Here is an 18946-nt window from a genome sequence, read left to right as displayed (position 1 = left end):
CCTTCTACCCTCCAAGCACACACTTCTCTTGAGCGGAGGAGACCAGTAAATAAAAACATGGAGCTTTAGAAAAGTAAGGTTTTTCATATTGTTTTCTTTTCTCTGTCAGTCCTTTGACAGTTTCATAGTTAAGGCTAGAAAGAGGTGAAGAATGAGTATTAGCCCATGTGGTAGCCCATCTTAAAATGGGATATTTAGACCATATGAGAACAACAAGCTAAAAATGTGCAGTGTGCAGTTAAAGAATCAGGCTCCTGGCTTTACTTCCCATCACCTTTGTCTTCAGGTGTGTGGCTTGATAAATAGTGGAACTTTCTAAAGCTCAAATAGAGTCATTTGAATATGTGCTTCAAGATTTATCTAACTGATTTCTAAATCTGTAAAAACTTTTTAACAATTTGATAAAGGACTATATTTAAGGTTTGTATAGTGTTTTACGTGTTTCTGTATTTATATGTGTTTCCTGCCACTAAAGATTGAATTATATCCTTTAACATAGAAAATAATATTTGTTAAAACAAAGCATATGAGATGATGCTATTAGATATAGCTTATTATGATGGTTTGGTTTTCTACTGCCTTTTGGGTGAGTGTGTGTGTGTGTGTGTGTGTGTGTGTGTGTGTGTGTCTCCGTGTCTCCTTTATTTTATTTGATGGGATTATTAACTTTGATTTCTTCACTGATTCCATGAGAATTCCGATTTTCATTTCTGCCATGGTTTTATAATCTGTGTGTATTTTAAAAGTTGAGTTACTATTTATAAGAAGAAAATAGAGATACCCATTTATTAACTTTTTATAAGGATGAACCTGATTCGCTTTGTTTTAATTAGCCTTTCTTTTCTCTTTTCAGAGGATGTTAAGCAAGTTTTTGAACAGACCACAATTCATCAGCATATTCCATTTAACTGGGATTCAGAATTTGTGCAGCTACATTTTGGAAAAGAAAGAAAGAGACACCTGACATATGCAGAATTCACTCAGTTTTTGCTGGTGGGTCTAGCTCTTAAAAACTTAAAAAAGAGTAAATAATTGATTTACTTCAGACTTTCTCATCCTGTCCAAATCATCCCGTTTGGAAGTATTTCTCTATTAGTATGTAGAAACCATAAGATTAAGTTGGCTCTTATAGATTGTGTCGAACCCCTTTATGTCCCAGGAAATCAAGTTATTTGCTCAAAAGACATCTAAGTCAGGAGGGACAAAACTGAAACTTGAACTCCTGGCTTATGACTGGACCCACTACTATTTACTAAGATTTTGTTTTCCTCTGAGAATTGGAGAGATGTCACCATCAGCATCTGATAGTAGAATCATTTCCTCTGAGGCCTTTCATAGACAAGGCACCGAGTCTGGAACTTGGCTGCATATTAGAATTACCTGGTGAGCTTTAAAAACTGTTGTTTAGGTCCCACCTCTGGGGATTAGATTTGGTTTGATTTGGGGGAGGGGTGGGGTGGACAGCCTGGACACCGGGATGTGTAAAGCTTCTCAGGCGCTTCTCGTGTGCAGCCAAGTTTGAGGGCCACTGTTGAAAGGGCACTTGCTGTCCATGTCCAGGATTACACTGTGGAGTCGATGTTTCTTCTTGTTCCCAGCTCCGGCCCTCCTGCCTTTCTTTTTCCCCTCCCCCTCCGGTATGATCATATCACTGGCGATGCCAGCAAAAGAGTGGTAACAAAATAGGATTATAATTTAGTTTTCCCCTTACGCATGATTTTAAAAATGTTTTACCCATGATATTAACATTTAGCCAAAAGAAATCAATATCTACATATGTAAGCCATACGATAAATCATTCTTCTTTTGGACTTTTATACATTTGTTTTATTTCTCTAACAAATTCTGTATTTTATTAAATATATTTTAAAAATTATTTAAGGGGATTAATTAGCATTCGGGGTCTTGAGGAAAATTTTGTCAGGGAAGCCAACTTCTGTTCTTTGTCACTAATAATGTTGTCAGTGGGTGTCTCGGTGCCCCTGCTTCTCTTGTATGCCCGAGACCTTGCCAGCCTTCTGAACAGTGGTCGGAAACCCAGCTGTGAAGAGGAGGTGGCAGGTGCACGGGGCACATAGCGTCCACGGCTGTGTGCTCATCCAGCCAGCATTCTGTGGCATTTTTCCTAGGCACAGCATATGTAATAGGTTGAATAGGTGCTTCTCTTTTTGACTTATATTGGTATTGTTACGATGTATGAAATTTGTCATGCCGTTTAGTCTGCTTTTATTTTCATAACCTTTGAAAACTTAAAATAAGGTATCTTAAACCTGCCTTTGTAGTACTCTTTAAAAACATGTTAATGTCTATGAGACCCTGTTTGTAGTTCTGTATCAACATAAACCTATGTAAATAACTTAAGTGGGGATTGGAATTCAAGTTGTTGGATTTTTGCTGTTGTTTACACAAGACATTGGCGCGCAGTAGGAGGTGATATTCATTTTGATGAGGAATAATTACAATAATGCTATTGAGACAAATGCCTCAAATTAACTTTATGGAACACAGCCTAATTAACTTTTAGTCTTAATGGAATGTTAGCAGTAGTAAGGCTGATCGCTTTTTCCTTTAAGCAAGTATCAATTATGCTGAATTGAGTCAGCTGTAAACCACTCACAGCGACTTCTAGGACTTCCTCAAGATATGGAAAAACCAGAGTCATAGATGGCTCAGCAATTACTGATTACGATTCCAGCTTCATCGTACAGGGCACTCACTTGAATTTGACTCCATTCTATAATGGTAAATGGACTCATCCCGCAATGTGCTGCATAGGATGATTTTGATTTTTGTAGCCAAAATGCAAGTACTTTTTATTATATTAAAATGGTTTTCATGGATAATTACCCCATTTAGGGCGTTGCTTTTGTGTTCCACTCCAGGCTCAGATTTAAAGGCATTAATGAATATATTATGATAGACTTTATATGAAATGCCAGTTTTGATGTCTACCATTAGGTCATTCCCTTCGACCATCGCCATTCAAATTTTTCATTTGCTTCCTCTGAAATCTTTTCTCGATACAGGGAACTTCTGAAAGATACAAGTGAACTTAATCTCCTATGTTTCGGGCTCCTGCTTTGTCAAGCATGCACCCACCTTTCTAGGGCAGGGCTCAGAAACACAAGGACTGGCTTCCTGCCTGGTGCCAAGGTCATGAAAGCAGACACTTGGCTGCTAGAGACATGAGAGAACTGCCACTGTACGTCCTGCTGCCTGTTACCCGTTGAGGAAGAGGAGCAGCCAGAGGGATGGTTGAGAAGCGCTCGCGGTTTCAGCGAGCTTGAGCAGTCTGTAGGGACAACACTGCTCCATCCCACTGACGGTCCCAGAATGTAGTTCAGGTCGCTTCCAGCCAACGGAAACAGCCTCACACTCGTGTGTGTTACCCGTGCTTATGTAGGTACACGTGTTTGTGATTGGTGGACAATGCCATTCTCTATAAGGTCGGATTTTTTTTTTTCCATTTAATAAATGTTTTATGCTGTCTGAGCAAGCATGAGTTTGTCATAAGCCACCATGTGGTTGTGAGGACAGTGCATTCACGTGTTTGTCTGTGTACAGTCTGGACAAGCTGCCCTCCCGCTGACATGGTGTTGGTCATGGGCTCAGCTGGTGTGTTGTTTTCTGTATTTTGGGTATAAAATTTATTAAGCAGTTTGATATTCTTTGAGCCAAGCTTGCCTTTTTTATGCTTTGAGCCAAGCTTGCCTTTTTAATGCCGAATGATGGTGTTAAAGCAAGTAGCAGGGACACAGATCCTCCTTCCAGAGTCTTGTTCCTGTTGGTAGGGAAGGGTTACAGAAGGAAGTGGGGCCGCAGTCCTGTTACCCCACTTTTCATACTGTTGCATTTGGTGCTGCTGATTTTTTTATGCCCAGTTCTATCATCTCCACTTTACTACAAGAATGGTGGTATGTATGTGTGAATGTGAATACAGCTTTATACGTGGCTATGTAAGTGTATTTTAAAATATTCTATAAACTCTTCCAGATACCTCTGCTCTCAGTTCCTAGGGCAAAGCTCTAATGTTATGGTAGCTAGTTTAATAATGCATTTTAACATGCTGAAAATAGCATATTTAGAAAAGAATTTGGAGAAATTTTCCTATTTGGTACTTTCTGGACCTCCTGTTCGTGAATGGTATTAACAGAAAACTCTGCACTGTTTGGAAGTATTTCTTATGTTGTCATTATTACCCCCCAATTCAGCAAATATTTGCTGAGGATGCAGGATTTGTCACAAGGCCTTATGCAGAGGACTGAGAGGTGCAGAGATAATAACTTTTGAGACACTTTTAATGTACAAATCTAGGAGTTCCTGTGTTTATCTACCTGACAGCTTAAAAGGAGCAACCGCCACAGGTATGACGTGTACATACACCCTTCGAGGTCACGCTTTTGTCGCACAAACCTTTGAGGCAGATGATGTAAATAAACCCAAAACCAACATTCAATGTGTGGTTAGAGCAGCCATCCGAACTCAAAGGGCCAGATGTCAGCATGAGGTTGTCTAGTCGACTGCCCCAGTTTACAGATGAGGAGACTGAGGCCTTCACTTTAAAAGCTCTAAGTAGTGTCTCGTTTGTGATTTTGATTTGTATTTCCCTAATGACTAAGGATGTCTGTCAGGCATCTTTCTTGTGCTTATTGGCCACTCTTGTATCTTCTTTGGAGATATGTCTATTTGGATCTCCTGTCCATTTTTTTTTTTTTGGGCGAACACAGTAGGCAGCTGTGAGCATGGAGTGAAAGGCCTCTTAAACTTTTCTGTCAATTTGTTTTGTAGAGTCAATACTGAGTCATTCTCCAAAAAAAAATAAAAAAATAAAAAATATAATGAAACAAAATAAAACAAAAACGTAGTGATAGTAACAATCTTTATGATTTACAAAGTGCTTTTAAAGATTTCATTTCTGATAAGAGGTTCCCTAATACCCTGAGAGGTAATTATCATCATCCTCTATTATATGCAAAAGAATAAACAGACTCTAGGGTAAAATTTTACATTTTCAGGTAATTTTGTGGGGAAAATGCTCATGGCTTTTGTTGGGTTCCCAAAGGAGTACCCCAAAATAGTACAGAGAAGCTGTTCTAGAACTTAGCTCCTTCCATAAGATCACAGATGTGTGAAGGATTCAGAAACACAGTGCCCTTGTCACTACGCTCCACCGTTCCAAGGCTGAGAAGGCTTAGTCTCTGCTCTGGAGGGGGCAATGCTTCTGCGTGGGGTGTGCAGGGATGTGCGGCTGGATATTCAGCAGTCCTGACCCAGACCCGGGTATTAATTGCCAGCTATGGTAATAAAAAGCCCTTAGTGAGTGTATGTTACTGTCACTTCCATTACTTTTTGATGATGTTTAGAATCACATGTGCATATTTCACACATGATTATTACAATTTAAAAATAACTTACACATAGGAATTTCTAATAGCTTAGGTCTCAGGAAAGAAGAGTCTAGGGTTGCTACCAGATGCAATGTACTTGATAATAGAAAACTATTGCCGTTATCTGCCTCTTGCAGGGCATCTTCTAGCTTGGAAAGTGCTTTGACTTGTAGTTGTGCTTCCAGCCACCTCTGGTGTTAAGCAGTTGCTATTGTTTCTGTATGAAAGATGAGCACATAGAAGCTTGGAAAAGTTTTCTGGATTTGTTCAAGATGAGACAGGTAGAACTGAAGTTGATTTTAATTTTCCTGAATCTTTAGCAGTATTTTTCGAGTGTTTTATAACACTTTTCTGAAGTGACTTGGGCATTTCCAAGGAGTTCTGTTTCCCATTGTGTTGAGCCAGGATATTTCTTCTGTTGCCAGAGGCCTTCCTCTTCTTGCTCTAGGAAGAGAACTCATCAGTAAATCAGCTTTAAATTGGTGGAGAAGGCAGATTTTGAAGCTGGGGGTTCTGTTAGTTAGCCAAGAAACAGGATAGCTCACTTGGGAGGGAATGGCACTAAAAATTCTCTATAATGTCTTCTCAGTACATAGTATTTAAGAATAAAGTTACCTGACCCAGAAGAGAACCCTAATCATAAAGGTGTGAGTGTTTCACTGTAATTTTATTCAGGTCACCCTTTTGTCAGAAGAGGATGACGAAACCCAGGGAGGTGAATCATAGTAGCTAGAGCTGGGAATAGAACACGGAGCTCAGAGCTGTGCCTGGTGTCCCAGATTAGCCATTCACATTGGTGAGGACTCTTGTCGTCAGATCACCTGGACCCCATGACAGCCCTATTGGACACCAAAGTGTATTCATGCTAATGAGGCAAGGTAACAATTTTGGTTCTTTTTGTTAAAGCAAATTGACCATTATTGTGGCTTATGGGTCAGCATGGTGTACAAATCAGTCCAAGCCTTTTCTGTGTAAAATGGACATTCTGGCTCTTCAAGTTCTGAGCCCCAGAAAGCAGAGCTCTAGGTCTGTTGCCCCCAAGAGTCACTGCTCCTAGTCGGCTGTGGTCTGAACTTCACAGTCACCATCACTTATGCTTTGCTGCTGCGTTTCATGGCATCCTGGTGTAAGGCAAAACTTTAAACACAAAAGGCTGTATATAAAAAAGAAATTGTTCCCCACCACCACCAAACAAAAGAAAATGTCACCTTCAACCATGACAACATCAAATTCTGAAACTTTGGAACTGATGGAACATTGTGGTATTAACAACATTTTGGTAACAACAACGGAAAAAACCATCATTTGTGGTAGAACTTGATGAAGCCACAATTGTTTAAACAGATTAGTGGACAACTAACAAGGTCCTTGTTTCAGATTAAGTAATCATTTGTGCCTTCACATTGTCCCCCAACTTGCCATCTATATTAGTTAAAAAATCTAGACCATGGATCTTTAGTAGCCAGAGACCTTGATCATATTTGCATTTTTAACATGTGAGTGCTTTTTATGTTGGTTTTAAGTCAGACCAGATGAGATCTGTAACACAGCTATAGTACTATTTCATCAGCACAGCACCATTTGATGTCCCAAAATGAAATAATGAGTAAAAATAGCTAATGTTTGCCTTAGCTCTTCCAAGATACTATATTGTGTTTTGTGTCCAAATGGAAGCCATTGCTAGTTTGGCGAAGGGTAACCAGAGAGATAGTAATATCCTGGTCACTTGGAGAATTAGATGCTGGACATTTTATTCACACTACATTTTCTACCCTCTGGGCAAAGGAAATCAACGTTCATTGTGCTGTTGTGTCTATGGTGTTAGTCAACTTGTTTTGTTGAGCAGCCTGTCGTGCAGGCTTTTACAGTAACATCCTGGTAAAAATGAACAGCTTCTTCCCACTGTGAAGTTTAACGTTACATCAGAAGATCAAGGAAATTGAGATGGAAAAGCTCTGTACTTGCTTTCTGCCAAGGTGTTGATATGCCTGGTGCAACACTGCTCCTAAAGACCCTTTTAATTAAAGGGCCCCACCCAGTGAATTGGGGATGAAATTTCACCCCGAACTCTGAAAGTCTGACTGCATGTGGGGAGCAAAGAAAAATATTAAGAATGGGAACTACTTATTTCTCTGCCTATTCTATTTCTAGTTTAGTTTTTACTGTTAAAAATATGTGGATCTCTATTTTAACTAAAGATTTTTTCTTCAAATTAGCATAGAATTATGAAAATGAAGTGGATACATATATATTAAATAGTGTGCAAGTTCTGATACTTGATGTAATATAGAATTTATTTGAGATAGGGCTAAATATGATACCATATTTTTAAGCACACCCTCCTTATTCATTTTTGTTCCTTATTTTTATAATTACCTGCATTTTCCCCAGAATTATTCTACCACCACCCCTAAAAAGAAATTCTTTTGAATCATGTTCTTCTTGATAACTCCCTGCTTTTATTAAAGTTTTAGATTTCCCTTTACATTTCAAACTATACAAAACACAAAAATGCAAACTAGCCAGGGGTCTTTTTTTGGTGTTCTTGGGTTTATAATATAAATCATCTGAATCTGCTGCTTATTTTGAGGGTCCATTTTTATGTTCTTGTTAAATTGTTCTCAGACTGAAACACAACTTGCATGTCTGAATAGAGGTGGAGAGAATTTTTGCATTCAAAATATACCTACTTGAAAATTGGAGATTATTAAGGAAATGACAGGCCCTATTAGAAGCATAAATGTTAGCCCTAAAGTGGTGTAACCCCTACATATGTTTATTTCTGTACATCTAGCAATTTTGAAGTTCGATTTCTTTTTCCCCTGCAGCAATCTGAATGGGTGTGTTGAAGTAGTTGGAAACTGTGGCAATAAAAGCCTATTCCATTAATCATCATGCAACAGAATAGAGGGAACAGAAATAGTTCACTGGCAAACGTTAAGGAGAAATTGGACCTCCTTCCATGTGCTTGAGCAGAACTGCCCGGTTGTACTGCTCCTTGCTCAGGGGCTTCTGGCCGCAGGTGAAGGCTAGCCCTTACTCTTTAGTTCCTACTGACTCCATCAGCAACGTTTAGCAAGCATCTCCTGGCCGGGCACTGATCCAGGCTTTCTCTGCAGAGCTGTGCCATCTTCCCTGCTCTCTAGGTTTTTCACAAGATCCCGGGCCCTCGATTTTGTTGTCTATACTCACTTATTTAGGGATCAGTTCCATTTTTGTCATCTGCCTGCTCTTTGTATGTACTGTGGGATGATCTCATCTATTTCTATAACTATTTTTTTTCTTCTGGTTTTTGGTAGGCCTCCCCCTGTAAGGAATAAGCAGTCATGTAGCTTAGGACTGTGGCTCCGGAGCCAGACCACCCGGGTGCATATCCAGTTTCATCCTTAGCATCAGGTGACCCTCAGTGACTCTTTACCTCTTTTTTCCATGTGCAGAATGGACGTGATGGTAGGGCCACCTTATAAGGTTGGGAGGGTTCAGAGAGATGAAAGAAACACAACAGGTCCTAGAGCATTTTTAATAATGCTAAGTGTTAGCCTTTACCTCCCCCCACCCCAAACCCTGCTATCTACATCTCCCAGAATTACATTTTACCTGCACCTCTAGCTTTCCTTCGTTTATAGCGTAACTTTTGTTTGTAACTGAAATTCATCTCACTCCCAAGTTTCTCATCGTGGTCAACCACCTCATCTCTTTCCCCTCAAGTATTTTCCTTTGTGATCAGACTCTCCTGTCTTCCGCATCAACCACAGTGAGAATTCTTTGAGATCTGTCTTGCTCCATTTTTACATACAAGCCATAACCAAAACTTTCCTTAAAATCTCATTTCCAGTTATCAGTCCAAATCTACCTATGATCCTCTTACTACAATTGTACCTAAGGCAGCATGTGTCAGTGGTTAAAAAATCTCAGGTCAGGAATCAGGCAGTACCTTGGTGTAGATCTCATCTCTGCTACTTCCTAGCTGTGTGGTTCTGGACTACTTACTGAACCTCCCTGAGCTTCGGGTACCTCTCTGTAAGATGAAAACAATGTATTACTTCGCAGAATTATTGTGAGGCTTAAATGAAATACCGTCTTTGAAGTTCTTGGCATAGCCACTGACCTAGAGTTAGTGTTTAAACGTTTAGCTGTTACCTTTATTCCCTGTGCTATCAGGTCTTCATCTCTCTATCCCTGTGGCTGGTTCATAATGACTCAGCAGAACCACTGTTGCTTACTAGGTGATTTTTTGAAAGCTTCAAAGAACTTATATTGTAAAGGACTTCAGAGGTTTTAAAACCATTCACCTTGACAAAAATCAAAGCTGCCATTTATCAAGTGCCTGTCAGGCGTGACGTCTGGTTTTTACAACCCTGTGTAGCAGGTGTTGCTGGGGCTCTTAGGTGCAAACACACCGCAAGCTCTCCCAGATAGGAGTGTCGTGACTGATATTTGAGCTCTACTCATTCCTCTTCCAAACTTCGGATTTTTGGCATTATAACATATTGCTTCCATAACCCACTCTATTAAAATAAGTCTATTGACATATGTTCCTTAGCCTCTAGTTGAACAGATACTTCTGGTGACTGCGAACCTGCTGCTTGTCAGGGTAGCCCATTTCATTGTTGAATAGTTGTACAATTTCAATACTTCTGTGTTTTGTGCTAAAACCTGATCCTTATATTTTTTCTCCCTTGATTTCTTTTTTAAGAAATCCAGAGAGCCTGTCTAACTTCTTTTTTTATACCTAATAGTCCTTTACCCTTTAAATATTTGAATGTAACTGTTGCTTCTCCCATTGCTCTCCCTTCTCTGGTACAAATGATGAGTTTATTCATTTTGTTCCCTTTTGTTTTGGAAATGAACACTATCTTACATATGCTCCGGTGTATGCTCATGTAAGTTCTCTGTCCCAGTTTTACCCCGCTGGGTTCAGATCTAAGAATGATCAGGATCTTGGTAGTCCTGAGTACATGTTAGGTTTTCCTTAAATAGCTTTAGAGGTGCCAACGAAGAGCTTTGGTTTTAAGTTACTCTGCCATGAACTATTTCAAAGGCCATTCATTCTCAAAATGAGTATTGGTAGAGTACCTGTGTGCTGGCTTCCACAGGCCTCCTTGCTGTGAGAAAGCGAGCCAACAGTGAGCAAGGCCAGGAGAACGCCTTTTAGTTCAGGTTTCTCTCCTCCATGGTCTCTGCTATTGTTGGAATAATCCTGGCACTCTGCACACATAGAGGACTTTTGTCTTAATGAAAAGGTGGCAGGAATTTTATTGTTTTCTCATGAAAATAGGCAACAGAAAAATGTAGAGCATGGAGAATAGTTGAAAAGCAAATTGAATTTTTGTCTTTTCATAGCTATTAAGATTCCTGTGTCAAATATATTTTATCATCATATTCCTGACAGTAGCATTTTCGAGGCCCCCCGGGAGTATAGAATATTAGGAGCGTCGTCAGAGGGGCAGAACTGCCTGGGTTTGAGTTCCAGCTTTGCTGCTTCCACAGTTTCCTAAACTGCTACAATGAGCTTAATCATAGTACAGTAGTCCCCCCTCATCCGCGGTTTCAGTTTCTGTGGTTTCAGTTACCCACGGTCAACCTCAGTTTGAAAATATTAAATGGAAAATTCTGGAAATAATTTCTAAGTTTTAAATTGTGCACCATTCTGAGTAGTGTGATGAAATCTTGTGCCATTCCTGTCTGTACCAGCCCATTTACACTGGATACCTGCCCATTAGGCACTCAGTAGCCATCTTGGTTATAAGATTGACTGTTGTGGTATCACAGTGGTTGTGTTCAAGTGACCTCTATTTTACCTAGTAGTGGCCCCAAAGTACAAGAGTAGAGATGCTGGCAATTTGGGTATGCCAAAGAGAAGCCCTAAAGTACTTCCTTTAAATGAAAATGTGAAAGTTCTCTACTTAATAAGGCATTTTATCATCACACATCATAAGTAGAGTGAGTACAATACAAAAAGATATTTTGAGAAAGAGATACACATGTACCACATTCACATAACTTACTATTACAATATATTGTGATAATTGTTCTATTTTATTATTACTCTCTTACAGTGCCTAATTTATAAATTAAACTATCCTAGGTATGTATAGGAAAAATATAGAGAGAGAGTTTGGTACTATCCATGGTTTCAGGCATCCACTAGGGGTCTTGGAACATATTCACTGTAGATGAGAGACTTTTATACTAACTTGGTAGAGTCGCTGTGAGCATTAAATGAGCTTATTACTATAACATGCTTTAGAACAGAGTGACACATAATATATGCTCACTTAATGCTATTATGATGGTGGTTGTATTAATTGAGGTAATAGTTTCATTTCTTCACCCAGAACAAGAAAAAGGCACAATATAAGTGTGTTCTTCAGAAGGCAGCCCACATCTTTAGTAAGCTACTTTTAAGTTTGGGGAAGCACTTAATTAAGTATGTTCACTCTATCCTGTTATTTAGACAACTATGTAGATCTAGCTCCTTGTTTTTCATGGAATTTATAATGTCCCCGATCTTTAAGAGCTGTTGGAAGTTGTTCATCATTAGGATTAAAAGCTATTTAAGTTGTTCATCATTAGAGTTAAAAGTCCTTCTTGTTGCATGATTGAGGGATCCCTGCTAATATTTACTGTGCAAGTGTAGGCACAGAAATGCGTAGTGACCCGTCATCGTTACAAATGCACCCCCGTCTTGCGGGGTGAGCATCGATCCCCACTTTGGTGTCCTTTTCCCAATGTGACATTCTGGGCGGGTTGGTCTTAGTGTTCAATCTTCCTGCTTTCTGAGGAGATGGGGTGGCCGGGGAAAGTGTTGCCATTTTTAATGTAATGGTTTCAGGATCCTTAAGACTCTATTTGAGTTATAAACTAGGGGAAATGGTAAATAACTGAACACATCTTCTACTATTATTGAGGGTAATCTCGGCTTAGCTAGCTTTATTTTAGCAGTGGATCTGGCAATTCAAGGGAGTTCATGTTCATTTACTTTCACTTGAATATATACTGTGGGTATTCTTTACTATAGGCTGTTGAACAGTTGGTTTCTGCCTTCCTCTTAAAACAGAGGCACTTGTACAGAGAATTAGAATACCTGTCACTAAAGATTATGTCTATGGTTTGTTGAGTACCTACTCACTCTAAAGCATTCTGCCTACACCATAACAGATGAACAGGGCATAGTCTTTTTTCCTTGGCAAGGTAGGGAGAAAGAGAGGCGTGAAAGACGGAATAAGACAGGTTGTATCACCGAAGTTCAAGCAGGGGACCAAGTGATTATTAATTTTCAGTTAGGAGGCCTAGTTATATTTACCTAAGAGGTAGCATTTGAGCTCATCCTGGAGGAAGTGGTAGGATTTCAGGTGCTACGTATAGTTTTTGCTTGATGGAGGAAAGAATGTGGACAAAGGCCAGATGTGTGGAAGGGCTGGCAGGGCTGGACGTGAGGCGCTGGAGACAAGGTGGAGAGTAGCTCCTCGTAGGGTCTCGAGAGCTCTGCTTTGGAAATGGATATTTATGATGAAAGGCTATTGAAGGTTTCTGCAGAGGGGGATTGAGGTCAGACCTGAGATACTTAAAGGCAGCTGTTGATGTGTACAAAATGGACTGCCAAGGTGAGAGGGAAGCACCAGACTGACAGCTGGCCCATGGTGGTCATTCAGGTGTGGTCTAAGGAGGGTTTGAAACAGTGGCATCAGGAGTAAAAAGGAAAAGGTGCATTTAGGTGAACTTTCAAAAGTTCTGGTTTACTGTGGGGAAAAAGAAGCTTGAAGAATTAAAACAGACAGATGTCTAGGTTGGGTGACCAGAAAAACATCATGCCAATAATGAAGCTTTGAACATAGGAGAGGTGCTAGTTTTGAGGGCTAGGTGGGGTACATATAATAGTAGGTTTAATGATATGTAATATTATGGCTTCTGCAGGATACTCACGTGGATATGTTCTCTAAACAGTTAGAAATTCTGGTCTAACTGTTGGGAGTGAGAGATTTGGATCTGGGAGTGAAGCCTTCAAAGAAGTCTTTGAGGCCTTGGGTGGGGAAGTCTTGACCTGAGAGAATAGGCTAAGGACAGAGGGTTGACAAATGCCCATAATTTAAGGAGTGAGTGGAAAAGACACTAGAAATATTAAGGTCCCAGAAGAGATTTTCAGGAGAGACAAGCTGAATCAAAACCAGAAGAAGCTATAACTGAGAAGCTTTTGAATAGGATAAGAATTCCGATTCTTACCATTGTTTTGTCTTTTCAAATTTTTTTATTATAGACACTTTCAAACTTCACAAAAGTAGAGAGAAGAGTATAATGGCCCACCATGTTCGCATTATCCAGTTTCAGTTATTATCAGTATTTTATCAGTATTTCTTAACCTCCCCACCTTTCCGGGGGAAGAGAAGGGAGGTAGAATACTTTAAAGCATAACCAGACTCATGTTCATTTCTCCCATACTTCACTTTGCACTAGTTCATAAGGACGATTAGTTTTTACACAACCATAAGTCATTATCTCACCAGTTTTAAAAAATTAATTCCTCTATACCATCTAATAAAGCTTCTTTTTCTTTAATTGGAAGTCCTTGAGAGCCATATCAGTGATGCTTTGTAATTCCATAGAGATTAGCTCTCAGTCTGAGGGGTCATTTGGGAAATGAATAGTGTCATGAAGAAGTTAATGAAGCGCGCTCTGCAGAAAGGATGCTTCTACACGGTACATGATGGCTTTTGATGGGAGGCTATGTTTTATTTTGTGCATACACTTATCCCTTGGGAATAGCAATAAATCTACGATTGGGGTTTCTATTTTTAGATCATATGGCACTACCCGTTTTGCCACCTCTGACCCACGCACCATCTCATTCCTAATTCTGGAGCAGTGGTCCTCAATTGGGACACATGGCCCTATCTGGAGACATTTGGAGTCATGGTCTTGGGGCAAAGGGGATACTGACATCTAATGGGAAGTGAGAGGGTAGGGAACGCATGGAAGAACCCCTATAACAAAGGCTTAACCTGCCCAAAAGACCAATAGCGTCAGGGCTGAGAGGCCCTGTGTAAGAAGAATAGCACATTCCAATCTGTGGTTATAGCACATCTTTGTATACCAGGTTGCCATTAAGAATTTTTCTCTCTTCTTTGGAGAGAGGTAACGTCCTTGTGAGTGTTTCTCTTTTGACCATCTGCGTCACTTAAGCTGGATTTGGCCAGATCTTTGAGCCTGGCAAATGTCATTCCAGTTTTCATTTTTTTGGTGTCCTTGGTACTCCATCAGAGCTTGGAAGTGATTTGGTTTTTGCAGGAGGAGATTTAAGGAATGCACTTCTTCAAGACCCGTTCATTGGTCCAAGCAAAGCTCTCTCTTTGGAAGGAGATACTAGCTTGGGGGTTCTTTTTAACAAGTAGGTGGAGTTCGTTAAACCAAGATATAATCTACATTTCTTCACCCTAATTGAAAATTGAGCAGTCATTTGTAGTAATTGAGGAACAAATTATTTTACCTTCTCTATTCATAGGAAATACAGTTGGAGCATGCAAAGCAAGCCTTTGTGCAAAGAGACAATGCCAAGACTGGAAAGGTCACAGCCATTGATTTCCGAGACATCATGGTCACCATCCGCCCCCATGTCTTGACACCTTTTGTAGAAGAATGTCTAGTAGCTGTAAGTTGTAACTTTCTCTAATGAAGTTATTTATTGTACCTGGCATGAGCTCAGTAAATAAGGGATTGTAAGAATAATTCTTGCATATTATGTAGAGATTGTTCTGTTTAAAACACTGACATTTTTAATGTGATCACATACATTACCAAATTTACAGACACAGTATATATTGACTAGTCTTAGTGGATAGGTTTATTTGCTAATTTGCTATCTGGATAATATGGAATATCTTAAAGAAATGTATTAGCGTTTTTTTTTTTTTTAAAGGAAAAACAAATTTGTAATCATGTATTAATTTTGCTTTATATTTTAAAGTATGCCAAATGTTAATCTTTGCTTTTATCTATTTTTCAAGGTGACAGTCTTTTAAAAAAATAGTACATACAGATATAGTTGAAAGGTCAAAAAACCCAGAGATTCTAAACCATCGGTTTACTTGTTCATTCAACATGTGTGCTGAAGCGGCAGTGGTACACGTGATGGGCAGAGTCCTGTGTCATGGAGTTTCCATCCCAGTGGGTCTCCAGCCACTCCTTGCCTCCTGGACCCTGAGGGTGTCCTAGAACATTCTGTGGTGGTGGTTCCTAAGCTTTGATCATGGAGCTTAAGAATCACTGGGGATAATTATAAAAAAACACAGGTTCTAAGGTTCCTTCCAGGCCTACCGATTCACCAGCTACAGGATCTAATATCTGAAGCTTCCTAGGTAATTCTGATGATCACTTAGATTTGAGAACCATTATGCAGTGGTAACTGTCCTTTTGTCCATCCCAGGGAGATTTTTTGAGTGTTTTTCACCTTCATCTGGGTTCCTCACAATGCTTACCATAGGCAGGAGCTTAGGCTAGCTTTTTCTTTTTTCTTTCTTTTTTTTTTTTTTTTTTTTCCTGGTGCCTCTTTTTGGAAATGTGGCGTTCTGACAAGGCCTTTCCATTCTGGCACTGTGTTAATCTAGCTCCTTTCCTCGGCCCCCCTTCCCTACCCCATTCTAACCTCTCATGTCAGCTATTCTAAATGATTACTAAGTGAAGATTTATGTGGTTGTTACCTTATAAAGAAGTGCTTTCCTCATAAAAACATTTTGCCTTGTTAGGGAAGGATAGAATTTGAAACCCCAAACTGAAGTTCCATTCATAATGGACATGCTGTCTGCTTCGCTTGTCCCCTGTAAAGAAATATGGTTTCTTACAAATTTCGACTATCAGAATTCTGACCAGTCTTAACCCCCATCAAAGCATATGACATCTCATAATTTTACCATAATATGCTTGTTTGCTAGGAAAATCCCACCAGTGTAAAGTCTGCACTTAAATGATTATTTATTGCTAGTTATAAGTAACATGACAAATCATGACATTAATGCTAGATTGACCACTTTTTATAGAATGTTTGTATTGGTATAATATAGTTTCACATGTATAAGCACACACATGTGTGTAATATAGTTTTGCATGTCTAAGCCTTTAAGAATTGCTCATTAGATGATATAAACAAACTTATAAAACATTTCCAATGGAAATTTGAACTCTGTAAATTACTACTGGTCCTGTTGTTATAACCCTACACATGCATTTATTTAGTTTTCTAGGGTTCTGTGTGTAGAGTACAAGTTCTGGTCATGATTACTTGCAGTTATTTCCAAAAATCATTTATAGCTTTTTTTAATGTGAAAGAAAAACACTTATGGCTATTTTTTCTTATACATGCATTCCTGGTTACTTCCAAAACTAGCATTTAATATATCTCCTTTTTCATTCTTTAAATCCTTTGTTTTTATTTTCTCTTCTCTTATTTTCAACTTATTTGAGGCCGCTGGAGGTGCCACATCCCATCAAGTTAGTTTCTCCTATTTTAATGGATTTAATTCGCTGCTTAACAACATGGAACTCATTAGAAAGATCTACAGCACTCTGGCTGGCAACAAGAAAGACGTAGAGGTGACTAAGGGTGAGTGGGAATAAATCTGAATTTTTACCTGCAGGTACCTTGGTGTATTATCATTAGGATGAAGACTGAAACCCAAGAGGTCATATTATAGATGTTTCTATTCCATTGACACCTATTAACTCTATGATATATGTGTGTTCTCCATCGTTTAATCAAACAACAGCAAATAAAACAAAAACAATCTTCAGCAAGTTTTTGTAAACCAAAGATAGTCTTTGGGTGAGAGAACCATCTGAAGTTTATAAATGTTTTCAAATCTTGCTAGAACCTGAGCTAAATTAGCAGCCTCGTAAGTCACCTTCGGAAGTTCATGAGGAATTCCATAAAGTTATACTGATGACAATGTAGGTTGATCTACAATCTAGGAACAAGATATTAGCATTTTAATGGGATTTTTTTTTTTTTAAACAGAAAATTCCCTTAGGAATTCCACAGCTTCATTAATATAACCTCCTGGGACCTGTGCATATTTCGTATCTGCTTCCTAGCTTTCTCTGACCTGCAATTTGAATAACATTCCATGTCATTTATCAAAGCCTTCAGATGACACCAAGCTTTTAAAGTCAAATGTTAGAGAGACTCATCTGCACACTCTTTCCAGAAGACCTGCAAAAGCTCTTACCCTATTTGGATTGACTTGAATTCTACGACTGATAATAATTAAATTGTATGATGTTCACTCATTCCAGTGCCTTGAGTTAATGCTGCATTTAGTGGCTATTCCCTTTTTGAATCTTTCCCTTTTTAACTCTTTTTCCATACAGAGGAGTTTGTTCTGGCAGCTCAGAAATTTGGTCAGGTTACACCCATGGAAGTTGACATCTTGTTTCAGTTAGCAGATTTATATGAGCCACGGGGGTAAGTTGGCCTTTTTCTTTTTTTTTAATTAGCTTAATAAAAGGAGGTTAGGAGGTGGGGGTAGGAGGAAGGCAGTGAACTGGGAGAAAAAGAAGCCCAATGAAAGATGACTCTGAAATAATGGGAAATAAGGGGTTTTAAAATTCCATAATGTAAATTTTAATAAACTTGTATTTTGTTGTTGCTTATGCTTGTTTTTTTTTTTTTTTTTTTTTTCCCCTTCCTTCCTTCCAGACGTATGACCTTAGCAGATATTAAACGAATTGCTCCTCTGGAAGAGGAAACTCTGCCCTTCAACTTGGCTGAGGCCCAGAGGCAGGTGGGCAGAAAAAGCAAACTTGCTTCCTGGTGTTTCTTTAGTTGGGGAACCCCCAAACTTTTTTCACTTCACCCACCGTTTTTCCATTTTGCATCAAAAATCTAGACAGTTTCAAAAGGCTTAAAAGAGAAATGGCTTAGAGATGATCCGATTAACAGATAGCTAACATTTTTGCTTGTTCTTAATGAGGTGACGTCCTAACCTCATTGGAAGCCTAACCCTCCCAAAATAGGCAAAAGATCCTTTCTTTTTCCCTGAATCTGAATCGAGAGTTGCGGGACAGGAGTTCTCTTTTGGTGTCGCTGTCCCAGCAAAGTGGCACATTGCTAAACGAAAACCATCTCTTTTCCGCAGGGAGGTACTTTGTCAGCTCCTCGTCTAACTGCCATGCCTTCCGTTTTTCTGAATATCAAAATGAGATAATTTTGTTTAGTCTGGAGTCATAGTTTGAAGGCTTTTAGATCTATTTTCTCTGTGAAAGGATTCATAAGTTATGTGGAAACAATTTGAGGAATGCTAAATTTTATTTTATGGTTAACAGAAACCAATCTCTCGCAGTTGTGGCAGTCAGAAACTTTAGACGTGGGACCTCCTCGTTTTAACTCTTGCTCAACTTTCTATAGATCAGGATGAGAATCAAAGCCTTTGTAGCATGGGCTGTCCTCACGTGATGTTTATAAAATAAATCCACTCACAGACGAGTGTCGTTTTAGAAAAATACCTCCTTTAAGGCACAGTCATCTCTGAATCCTATGAGACTTAACAGTTTCTGGCTTGGAGCTCTGGGTC

The 18946-nt window shown here is 39.2% G+C and overlaps 1 protein-coding gene across 4 annotated transcripts in view; it reads left to right on the top strand.

Annotated features, from left to right (window-relative positions):
* SLC25A13 (solute carrier family 25 member 13) overlaps positions 1-18946 on the top strand; it is a 167134-nt gene that overhangs the window by 81204 nt on the left and 66984 nt on the right. For all 4 annotated transcript variants that reach the window (XM_036230375.1, XM_036230374.1, XM_036230377.1 and 1 more), the window contains 5 exons: positions 854-993; positions 14887-15033; positions 16842-16980; positions 17745-17838; positions 18073-18157. In XM_036230375.1, coding sequence (XP_036086268.1) covers positions 854-993; positions 14887-15033; positions 16842-16980; positions 17745-17838; positions 18073-18157 — 605 coding nt within the window. The remainder of the gene's footprint in view (positions 1-853; positions 994-14886; positions 15034-16841; positions 16981-17744; positions 17839-18072; positions 18158-18946) is intronic.

Source organism: Rousettus aegyptiacus, unplaced genomic scaffold (genome assembly GCF_014176215.1).
Source record: "Rousettus aegyptiacus isolate mRouAeg1 unplaced genomic scaffold, mRouAeg1.p scaffold_m13_p_13, whole genome shotgun sequence".
Taxonomy (NCBI): Eukaryota; Metazoa; Chordata; class Mammalia; order Chiroptera; family Pteropodidae; genus Rousettus; species Rousettus aegyptiacus.
The sequence above is the reverse complement of the archived record's forward strand: the minus strand, read 5'-3'. Positions and strand labels throughout refer to the sequence as shown.